At 44.8% G+C, this 12,586-nt stretch overlaps 1 protein-coding gene across 1 annotated transcript in view; it reads right to left on the reverse strand.

The window, feature by feature from the left end:
• The window catches only part of LOC124798573 (zwei Ig domain protein zig-8-like), a 212,922-nt gene that overhangs the window by 60,480 nt on the left and 139,856 nt on the right, over positions 1-12,586 (reverse strand). Inside the window, exon 4 of the mRNA XM_047262035.1 lies at positions 9,357-9,647. Within this exon, the coding sequence (XP_047117991.1) occupies positions 9,357-9,647 (291 nt within the window). The remainder of the gene's footprint in view (positions 1-9,356; positions 9,648-12,586) is intronic.

Below are 12,586 nucleotides of genomic sequence, written 5' to 3' on the forward strand. Positions count from 1 at the left end.
ATTCAGAATACATTACGCATAGCGCGACTTTATTTTTGAGTTGATTAATTCTTCGGCCGTAACTGACAGATTTGTTTTTGAATAACTGAATGGCATAAGGGCATACAAGTAGAAAGCGCTACACCATTCCAGTCTATGAAGTGTACTATAGCTTTTCGTCTCTGTAAGCCATGTTTACTGAGATTAATCAGATTTTTATACAAATATTAAATCATATTTCATTAATAATATCGAGAAAAACAGATAAAAGTAGGGTTATCGTTTCAACACGACATCGTGTATCAATTGCCCAGAGCGTTCTGTGACCGACATCATCTACAAACTTTATGTATGGTTCTATTGTAGCTGGAAGACATAAGATCTGGTAGTACACCGCGTCACTTGTGTCCTGCCCTTCCTCGCCAGTGAGCTGCTTTGTATCAGAAAAGCAAGGTTCTTTCGTCCTTCTTTTTTCGGAATACTTCCCGATGTTGCTCACTTCTTATGGCAGATTTACGTCGGATAATTTACTCTCAGTAAATCTCCACCATTTGCTCAAAATCATAGAGTTCAGAAGGAACATTTCCATCGATACGGCGAAAATCTCGTACAAGACTCGTATCGCTTGTAAGACGTCCGTGAAAATGGCAACAATCACCAAAGCTCACAGTGAATTTCAGGTGAGGTGTGTTAGTGAATGTCTCTGAGGATCGTTTTAAGGCGTCAGTAGCTCATGTACGTTACAACCAACGTGCCATCATTGAATTTCTAAGTGCAGAGAAAGAAACTGTGGGGAATATTCACAGACGCTTGTGCAAAGTCTATGGAGCATCTGCCGCCGATGGAAGTACAGGTAGTCGATGGACACAGAGTGTGTGGTCATCAGAAGGCGGTTCGATGGAGGTCCACAATTTTCAGAGGTCAGTGAGACCACCAAATGGTTCAAATGGCTCTGAGCACTATGGGACTTAACATCTGATGTCATCGGTCCTCGAGAACTTAGAACTACTTGAACGTAACTAATTTAAGGACACCACACGCATCCATGCCCGAGGCAGGAATTGAACCTGCGACGGTAGCAGTCGCGCGGTTCCGGACTGAAGCGCCTAGAACTGCTCGGCCGCAGCGGCCTGCAGTGAGACCATCCACGGCTATCACACGTGACATGTTGCATTGAACTGACGTTGGCATTCGCGAGGGCAGACACATTACGACTCGAGAAGACATTTTGAGGACGGTGAGGAGGTGATTCACACTGTGAAGCTCTGGCTCCGCCACCAGAACAAGGATATACACCCTAATAGCATACACACCCTTGTTTCGCACTGGAACAAGGCAATTGAACTAGGTGGAGATTACGTGGAAAAATGTGGTGTGTAAATAAAACGCCATTCTTTCATGTCTGTAACTCTCATTATGTTCAATAGAGAATCACCGAGGAAAAAAATACAGCGCATTTCTCTGTGGGCAAACTTCGAAGATCACAGGGTGTAATGACATTAAAGTGAGTAGCAATTATACTGGACATGGGTCACGAAGAGAGTGCTCCATACGGACGAACTACAGATGTCAGGGTATTTTTTTATTTTCTATAAGGATATGTGGGTCTCTTAGCGTTTCTCTATCACAAAAGTCGACAACTCACTAACAGTACATAACGTCTACATCTACAAGTACATTTACATCCAAATAGGTACACTGCAAATTACACTTTAGTGCCTGGCAGAGACGACGACGACGACGACGAGATTATTGTTTAACGTCCCGTCGACAACGAGGTCATTAGAGACGGAGCACAAGCTCGGATTAGAGAAGGATGGGGAAGGAAATGGGCCGTTCCCTTTCTAAGTAACCATCCCGGCATTTGCCTGAAGCGATGTAGGGAAATCACGGAAAACCTAAATCGGGATGGCCGGACGCGGGATTGAACTGTCGTCCTCCCGAATGCGAGTCCAGTGTGCTAACCCTGGCAGAGAGATCGTCGAACCACCTTCTCAATAAATCTCTATTATTCACTATCGAATATGTTGTGGAAAAAACCAACACCTATATCTTTCTGTGCGAGCTCTGATATCAATTATTTTATTACGATGAACGTTTCCCCCATGTAGGTCGACGTCTACAAAATATTTTCGCATTCGAAGAAGAGGATTGGTGACTTAAATTTCGTGAGAAATCCCTCCGCAACAAGAAACGCCTTTGTTTTAATGATGTACACCACGCATCCTCTATCATGTCCGTAACAACATCTCCCCTATTTCTCGATAATACAAAACGTGCTGCTCTTCTTTTAACTTTCTGGATGCACTCCTTAATCTCATCTGGTAAGGATTGCGCACCGCACAGCACTGCTTCAAAAGAGGACGAACAAGTGTAAAAAGTCTCTTTAGTAGATCTGTTGCATCTTCTAAGCGTTTTGCTAATAAATCGCAGTCTTTGGGTCGCCTTCCCCATAATATTTTTTATGTATTCTTTCAAATTTAAATTGTTCATAATTTTAATTCCCAGGTATTTAGTTGAATTTACGACCTTCGGATTTGACTAATTCATGGTGTAACACCAGTTTAACTTATTCCTTTTAGGACTCATCTGTATGACCTCACACGTTTCTTTATTGAGGGTCAATTACCAATTTCCGTACCGTACAGATATCTTTTCTAAATCGTTTTGCAATTTGTTTTAGTCTTCTGATGAGTTTGCTGTAGGATAAATGACAGCATCATCTGCAAACAGCCTCGGACGGGTGCTAAGGTTGTCTCCAAAATCGTTTATATAGATAATAAACAATAAGGGGCGTATAACACTACCTTGGGGTAAGCCAGAGCCCACTTCTGATGTACTTGATGATTTCCCGTCAGTTACTATGAACTAAGACCTCCCTGACAGGAAATCACGAATCCTGTGCATAACTGTGACGATATTCCAAAAGCACGCAATTTAATTACAAGCCGCTTGTGAGGTAAAGTGTCAAAAACATTCATATCTAGAAATATGGAATAAATTTGAAATCCTTTGTCAACAGTACTCAACATTTGGGAGTAGAGAGCTAGTTCTGTTTCACAAGAACGAAGTTTCTTAATTCCTTGTTGACTGTGTTTCAATGGACAGTTCTCTTCGAGATGATTCATAATGTGCAAACACTATATATATATGTTCCAAAATCCTGCTGCATATCGATTCCGTATCTAGAATATTGATGTGACCTGTGCAACTGTGGATACGGATCTTTCGTCTAGCTAGCGGTTGTGTATTGTTAAGTATGAAAGTACTGCACCGGCATCCTCTGAAAGGAACCTAATTGATATACTGTCTGGACAGAGAGACTTGCTCTTATTAAGTGCATTAAGTTACTTCACTACTCCGACGTTATCTGCTTCTAAGTTATGTTGGCAATTCCTCTTGATTAGAATTATGAAATATTTACTTCGTCTTCCTTGGTGAAGGAATTTCTAAAGACTGTGTTTAGTAACCCTGCTTTAGCAGCACTGTCATCGATTGTATTTATATTGCTATCGCACGGAGAAGGCATTCACTGTGTCTTGCCGCTAGTATACCAAGATGGCCATTCTTGGGAATTTAGCGTTCGTTTCAATTTGGCATGATTTGTCGTTGTTTCTGCAACAGTGTTCTGACTCGTTTTGTATACCAGGGGGCTAAGCTCCGTCGTTAGTTGATTTATTTGGTATAAATATTTAAATTGCTGCTGATATTAGTTCTCTGAAATCAAGCCACTTCTTGTCTACACTTACATTGTTGATTTGGGAGGAGTGGATATTGCCTCTCAGAAAGGCGCCAAGAGAATTTTTGTCTGTCTTTCTGAACAAGTATATTTTTCATTTATTTTTGGAGGATTTGGGAGTTACAATATTCAGTCTGGCTACGATATCCCTGCGTTCACTAATCCCTGTATCCGTTTTGTTGCTCGTTATTAGCTCATAATTGTTTGTTGCTAAGAGGTCAAGTGTGTTTTGTCAACCGCTTACTATTCGAGTGCGCTCAAGAATTAACTGTTCGAAATAATTTTAAGACAGGGCCGTTAGCTCAATTTCGGATGATGTTTTATGGTTACCTCCATATTTAAACATTTATTCTCGCTAACATATCGAGGGTAAATGGAACCCACAACAATCTGTAATTGTATGAGTCGGGTAAGTGTTTGAAATTAGACTTAAGTTTTCTTAGAATCTTTCAGCAGCTGCATCATCTGAGTTGGGAGGTCGGTAAAGGTATCCAATTATTACTCTATTCCGGTTGCCAAGAATGACCTCTACCAATACTAACTAACAGGAACTGTCTACTTCTATTTCTTTACAAGAGAAACTCCTTTAAACATCAAGAAACACTCCACCGCCAGCTGTGTTTTTTTTTAACACAATTAGGTTCTTCGCAAAAATTTCAGCTGAACTTACCTTCAGCTTTAGTGCCTCTTAGAATTTGAGCATCAGTGGTTTCTAATAGCGCTTGGAGCCCTGGTACTTTCCCAACACAGTAACGACAATTTACAGCTGTTATACCAATGGTTCTTAGATCTACGTTCTGCCAGTGTTCGACCTGCGCCCTTTGAGATGGAAGTCCTTTATGTGTTTCTCCAAGACCAGTCCACGCCAAAAGTCCGTGAAGCCGCCTCCTGCGTGTAATGACCTCCAGACCTATGTAGCTGTATCTTAAACGCCACTGCCCTATGACGCAAGTAGAGGATTCTTCAACATAGACTGTCGCAGAATCGTCCGATCCTCTGATTCAGACCCTCCACTCGGCTCTGTATCCGAGGTCCGCAATCGGTCCTGTCGACAATGCTGCAAATGGTGGACTCTGCTTTCATCTCGAAAGTAAGGGTGGCAGCTTTTAGCATTACTGATAGCCGTTCGTGAGCAGAAAGAATCTATTCTGATCCGAGGTGACATACATCGTTGGTACCGACGTGAGCTACCTTCTAGAGTTTGCTGCGCCCTGTGCTCTTCATGGCATTCGGGAGGACCTGTTCCACGTCTGGAATGACTCCTCCCACTATGCATATTGGCTTTCTTAGCCATCTTGGCATTCATGTCCCTAAGAGGCCACATAGGGCGCCTAACGTAAGAGATGCCAACTATCAATAATCACACCCTCTTCGATTGTCTGGCTCTTGCAGGCTGAGAGATTTCCGCAGAAACAGGAATAGCGAGTGCATCCGGCCACCGGACAGTGTCAGTCATGGACATCACCTGGACTCTATTTGTCACACTAACCTAGGAGGTTTTGCATTGCCCCCTCACCAACCCAACTGAAGTATTTCGCCGTCAGCACGACCCGAGACGACCTCTGACTCGAACACGGGTAATGGGTAATTCCTCAATGCAAACAGTAACCGAGCTGAATGAGATTTTCACTCTGCAGCGTTGTGGACCTCTTCCTGGCAAATTAAAACTGTGTGTTGGACCGAGACTCGAACTTGTGACCTTTACCTTTCACGGGCAAGTTCCCCACCAACAGAGCTACCCAAGAACGCCTCACGTCCCGTTCTCACAGTTTTACTTCTGCCAGTATCTCATCCCCTACCTTCAGAGAAGCTCTCCTGCGAACCTAGCAGAGCTAGAACTGCTGGAAAGAAGGATATTCTGGAGACGTGGCTTAGCCACAGCCTGGAGGATGTTTCCAGAATGAGATTTTCACTCTGCAGTGCAGTGTGCGCTGGTTTTTGGAAGGTAGGAGAGGAGATATTGGCAGAAGTAAAATTGTGAAGACTAGTTGTGTGTCGCGCTAGAGTAGCTCAGTTGGTAGAGCACTGGACTCTGGCAGAAGTAAATCTCTGAGGACGGGGCGTGAGTCGTACATGGATAGCTCAGTTGGTAGAGCACTTGCCCGTGAAAGGCAAAGGTACCGAGTCTCTGTCGGGCACACAGTTTTAATCTGCCAGGAAGTTTCAGTAACCGAGCTGGCTACTGTGCGGACCGATCGGCGGACTCGTGGGTCGTGTTGGATCCCCACAGACAGTCCACAACAGTGCTGCCCATCCACTGCAGCCTCAAGCTGTGTATCCGCCTGGAGCTGAGAGCGAAGCGTCACCTACTAAGGTAGCACACGCACACAGCAATCACAATTACTATCCATACTAGACACTGCGGAAAATTACGCTACGCAGACAAATAAACGGCGATCGGGTCGCATTATGAAAATTTACTGTAGACTCTGACGAAAACGCAAGAACTGTGTCTAATGAATAACACGCAGTAATTCAAAAACTAAGCTTCAAAAGCACACAGATGGACTTACATAATTCGCTCCTGGTTAGGAACTGATAAAATGTGACAAAAATTGTTGCTTCCTTGCTGCTGCTTGTGTCTCGGCCGCCAGCTGCTGCCATGACTCAGAGGACCATCAACATGGCCTCTCTCTAAGAGCGTGCAAAAATGCAACAGGACATAGAGAATGCTCTACTGAACAATTTGAAGTAGGGAACCTGGTATCGGAGAATGAAGCATAAGGGGATTATGGAAGTGTACTTCTCTACTCTTTGTCTAGCATTACTGTTTTCCAGCTTTTTTACAACTAATATGTGTACAAGTTTACACATACTGTGTTATTTTTTATATGTAGATCTTTACTTCCTGCAAGGAAAGAAGGAGGAGGACCCTGTTTACTAGGAAGTAATGATACTGTAAGCCATCTGAATGGCGACCTGTAGTTGAGGTTCGTGCAAAGAGTTCTACCTGAGATGTCGGAGAACGTATCCTTGTGTGTTTGTGAGACTACGTGAATTAAATATGACCGATAACCGCCTCACACCAATGTGGAAGTACGCAGCCGTCTCAATTCTGTATTACCTGATCGTTAGATTGGAAGAGGAGGTCGTTTTCAACGGCCTGTGAGTTGACCTGACCTGAACTCCCTTGACTATTTACTATCGGGATATCCGAAGTCATTTGTGTATGAGACCCCATTGGATACGGAGATGGAATTAGTAGCCAGAATTGTAGCTACCTGTGACGTGATTCGAAACACACCACGGATATTTATCAGGGTGTGTTATAATATTGTTCGCCGATGACACGCTTGCATTGAGGTTGATGGCCGTCATTTCCAGCACATTTATTAAGACACAATGCAAAAGGTACTTTCATTGTGTGGGTGAGGATATTTGCGGTTAAATATAACTAACGTAAATATAAAAGTACACAGTAATGTATTTTTATTCCTATGCCTCCTCCCAGGTTCCCTATCTTTAATTATTCAGTGAGGCATCCTCTATGTCCTGTTAAATTTTTGCACAGTATTACAGAAAGACGCTGTATGTAAGCCTAAATTTTAAATATGTTTGTATTTCAGAAAACCTCTGAAGCGCGTAGGTGACACATAGGCCTACATTTTAAATGCATAAATTGCAACCGAACTAGAAAATACCATACTTAATCGGGTATTGATGATCTTTTCGTGGTGGAGGCAGATGCAGTGGCCTCATTTTCAACCTTTGATAGTGCTTACTCAATCGGAGATGCAGACCGATCCACACAACAGCCTTACTTAAACATCGGGCAAAAATTACTAACAAACTTGTATGATCTATTATCGAGAGCCATACAAGCTGTATGTCATTCTGTGGACCAATCACACTGCGTGGTTAACCACCAAAACACCTGGAATGTAATACGGACAAAATTGAAACGATGGTCACTGCACAGTGCCCAATTCCAGCTGTTGTTCGTGGCACACCAATGGCATAGAGCAAAGAGGTCTATCGGAATATATTGGCGTCACTTTCGAAACTGACTTATTGCCTATAGATCGTGTATAGCTCACCCTCGCCAGTTTGCACACGATGGTTACCACACGGCTGCCTCACAGATGGCGAGCATTCCATTTTGTGACATATAGGAATTCTGACTGAAGCAAGAATACAAGCCAAAACTTTGTACATGGGGTCAGGAGCATGTGCACTGACGCAAAAGGGATGGTAGTGATGTTGGGACACTGGGATCTAGAGCGAGTTCGACGTTCTGACTCATTCCAAAGGTGCTCTATTGCATTTAGTACATGACTCAGTGCAGGCCGCTCCATTTCAGGAATGTTATCAGTGCCTCACAGATGATGCCGTGTCGGCAGGTGATAGTTGAAGTGCTCACTGTAGCAAATAGTTACTAATAGCAGTATTTGTGGCCCCTGTTTTGATCACAAGCGAGGTAAATTCCTCCTACAAGTCAGTCATGGGCCTGAAGGTGGCGTAGTAAAAGTATGAAACTGGTTGCCAAATAAAACAAGGTTGAAAATTGACGGCTGAAAGGTGTTTAAGTTGACACCCTTCACCAAAAAAGTGTTCTACATGACATTGCTCCACCTTACTCAACACAGATAGTTCCCTAGTATCTCAATAATCAGTTTCAGACCAGGTGGACTGACCGAGGGGAATCCAGTGCAGGCGCTATTAAATAGTCAGATTTGAATACATTGTTTTCTTCCTTCCATGAGGCTTAAAATCCTTGACGTACTCTATTCCTGTGCCCGTCCTCGTTGCTCTCAGAGGCTGTAACCAAAATGGATGTGATGAAATATGGAACATGTGAGGTGTTTTCTGTAACAAGTACGGAAAGCAGGCCTAGGGATGTGTGGAAACATGAGGCGCTCACTTCCTGCAATTTTTATACATAATTGGTAAATGTATTGTTTTTGCTATATGAATAATAAATGCCTTCATATCTTTACAACGAAGGTTTTTCAGACCTATATTTTTATCATAACATTTCTAACATTTTAATATAAAATAACTTTTCATTGTTTCTGACATAATGTTTTAAGACAACCAGTAGAATAAACAATTCCCTGGACCGAGTAGTTGAATGACCCGAAGAGGATCGCTTCAAAGACACCTAAATTGATTTATTTATGAGCCCATCTTTATACAGACGGTTGCGGGACCTCCACTGTTCAGTATAAATTTTCTGAAGCAAATACCGTCAGGCATCTAAATTTCCAGTTATTTTATTTCAGCAACAAGTTTCAACGTTACATTACGCCATCTTCGGGCCCTCTGACGGACATGGATGAGAAGTGATGTTTTAAGGCATCACCGAGTTAAAAATGTACGGATACCCGTCGATGAATATGGGCCAATATTTTGACTGGACCAGAGGTAAGATTCTTCCTTCAAGTCGGTCAGAGAGCCTGTAGGTGGCATAATGTACCGCTGAAACTGGTTGCTCAAATAATATAACGGCCGTAAATTTAAACGGCTGAAGGTGTTTTGATCGACATTCCAATCAGATTTCATTCAGATATCATAAAGTACTTGAAATTTCTAAAATGAATTACACACAGTATTAATAATCTGATACTACTGAGTAGTTTAGACACCTACAGAGAAAATGGAAGGAAAGTGTGGCGTTGCCAAACGTGGCGGGGCTCACCGTTGAGTATGTGGACGTAGGTGCTGGCCGGCTGCGCGTCGTTGGGCACGCACGAGTAGTTCCCGGAGTGCTCGCGCGCGGCGCTGGGCACCAGCAGCGTGCTCGACTTGGCTGGTCGGTCGGTGGTGACGTTGATGCCGCGGTCGGCGTCGTAGTTGACCATGCGGTTGTTATGGTACCAGAAGACGTAGACGGGCGGCTCCGTGCTCTGCCGGACCGTGCACACCAATCGCAGCGCGCTGCCCAGCTTCAGGTACTTCTCCGACGGCCCCGCGATCTCCGCTCTCGCCTCTGCAAAAGTAGAAGGGAGAGAGTGGTGCTTGGTCTCAATCCAAACCTTCAACAAGTGATCATAGTAATTTCTCATGTTCGTACAAAATAATTATGCTGCATAGAGAGCAAAAAGACCATACTGCCGGAGCAGGATCGACTACGAAATTGTAAATCAGTTTTTCCTGGAAAGGGGAACTCATACATAAAAAATGCGATAATGGGGGGCATAAAAAACACAGTGTATTTGGATAGTAGGAGTTAAAATATATACTAAAACGAGGCATTCAATGGAGGACAGTTAAAACGTCGACATGAAGTTAAGAGATCACAGCTGGCAATATGTGGGGCACTTTAAAGAAACTCGACTCAAATACTAGTAAAATTCGGCCACAGTATAAAAACACACACAGCGAGAGACATTTAAAAATTATTGTAAACGATGGGACAAATTTGATCAATTAAAACTGCTGGTAGATACCTGCTGAGGGGTGGGAGGCTGTAGGGGAGGGAAAAAGAGGGGAGGAAGATGTGGGGGGCCTGGGGGGTGGGAGGAAGAAGAAAAAGGGGGCAGGGGGTGCGCCAAGAGGCAGGAGACAAAGAGAAAGATGAGGCAGGAGGGGGCACAGAGACACAGAAAGGCGTACAGGAGAAGGAGGGGTTGTAGGAGGGAGGAAACCGATTCAGGGGAAGGGCAGGGGAGGTGGAGACGGAACACTGAGGAGTGGGGGGGGGGGGAAATCTGGGGTTAGAGTCGGTAGGAGGTGTAGATGTCAGGGCGAAGCTCATCATACGGCAGTGGTAGGTGCTGGAGGTTGTATTGGAGTAGAGAGGAAGTGGGCCAGGGGGGTAGGGGGAGGGATGGAGTGTATGGGTGATGAAAAAGAAAAGATGCGGAATGGGGATAAGGTCATTGAGGGTCCTTGTGGGGGGGGGGGGCAGCAGGCGGATATGGAAGGTGTGGCTGAGTGCATGGCGTTCTAGGATTTGGATAGAATCTGGGAGGGGTGAATATCAAAGTGATGCGGGATAGACAAAGGATGTGGTGGATCATGGATATATAGGTGTGAAGGATGGTAAAAATATGTCTGACAGGAGTATCAAGAGGTGGATTCTATTGTTGGTTTTGTGTTGGATCATGAGGATATGGGGAGTTGAGGTGAAGTGACAGTCAACTGAGAGGCAAAGTTATGTTAGGGTAGGAGTGAAGTGGATAGGATGACCACAAATGGTTTGGTAAAAATCTTGGAGTTGGAAGGAGCCAGTGGTGCAGGCTATGATGATTGCCTGGGTCTTTGAGGAGATGGTAAGAAGGAACCACTGGTTGCACCAAGTGGTGAACTGCTCAGGGTAGGTTTGGAGGGCATGTTCGGACCTTCGGAGGTTATATGAAGCGACAGGAAGGCGATGCCATCATCAAACTGGAGGAGATGAAAAGGGAGGGGAGGTATGAGCATATCGGTAGTATGCAAGACATAGAGGAGAGGGGAAAGCATGGGGCCTTGGGGCACACTGATGGTGATACGGGAGGTAGAACTGTGGATAGTGCCATAAGAGAGACGATTGGAGAGGAAGGAAGCAATGAGATGGACAAAATTGATGGGGAGAGCATAGGTCAGGAATTAGAAGAGGGGCCTGGGATGCCAGGCATGGTCGTAGGCATTCTGAGATTGAGGGAAACAAAGATGGTGGAGCGATGGGAGTTAAGTTGGAGGGAAAGGAGATTCGTAAGGTTGAAGATTTGGAGGGATGAAAGCCACACAGGGTGAGGGGAAATAGGTAGCTCTCATTAATGTGGTGATGAATGTGGTGGGAGAGGATGGAGTGGAAGACTTTACAGAACAAGGAGGTGAGGCAGATGGATGATATGAAGGGGTGTTAGAGGGGGTTTGTTGGGTTTAGGGAACAGCAGGACACAAGAAGTCTACCACAGGTCAGGGTAAAAGCCAGTGGAGAAGAGGATGCAGTACAGGCTAGCAAGGGCAGCCAAGAAGGGTAGGAGGGATTGCTTGAGGTGGCAGTATGTGACATCATCATGATCATTTCGAGTGGAGGACGAGTGTGATGTCAGGACTGGTAGTGGGAATGTCGCTGTAATAGCTGATGGTGTAGGAGTGTATTCGAGTGACAGGTGGGGAGGAAGGAGTGGTAGAGCCTGCTGGATTCACAAAGAAGAAGGGCAGGCTGTGGAGGAAGAGTAGAGTGGTGAGGACAGATGAGTTTGGTACGCACAAGGGCCTCCACAGCATCAGTGATGATTTGTTACGGGAAGTGAGAGACATGACTGATGTCAATTGGATGCCAAAAGGTAAGGCAGTTGTTTATGACCTATGAGGCAATGGGTTCCCTGTAGGTATCCCAGTTGGCACAGTGGTAATCATGGATGCACTTCAGAGGAGCAGCAGGGTGGGGGGGGGGGGGGTTGGTCTCTTGGGGAGACGCAGGCAGAGGAGATGGTGAAAAGGATGGGTAGTTGGTCACTACCAATGAGACCAATGACATTTGCAGCGATATGACCAAGGAGGTTGGGGGAAGCAAGGATAACATCTGTGGGGGAGTTTCTTTCAGGAGAGGTGTGTTGTGAGAGAAGAACAAGGTCACCATGGAGGATGTAAGGGAACTTATGCCTTCACCAATGGATGGCAGGGTCACCGCTGTGGATGTTGAGGTCAGCAGCAATGACATAGGTGGAGAAGGTATGGTGAACGTGGGAAATGAAGTCGTAGGGTAAAGGAGCTGTGCAACAGATATAGTGGCATAGGTGATGATGAGGGAGGGAAATAGAGGCTGAGGAGAAGGTGTTCAGTTGGGTCATGGAGCAGCGGTTTTGGCCAGACAGGGAGATGCTAGAGGTGACTAATATGGACCCACCCTCAGGCGAGGTGTAGATGATTGATGGTGCGGTGAAGGAGATAGGGAAAGGTTCGGACAACATGGTGAGGATGGAGGAAGGTTTCATT

Source organism: Schistocerca piceifrons, chromosome 5, assembly GCF_021461385.2.
Source record: "Schistocerca piceifrons isolate TAMUIC-IGC-003096 chromosome 5, iqSchPice1.1, whole genome shotgun sequence".
NCBI classification, from domain to species: Eukaryota; Metazoa; Arthropoda; class Insecta; order Orthoptera; family Acrididae; genus Schistocerca; species Schistocerca piceifrons.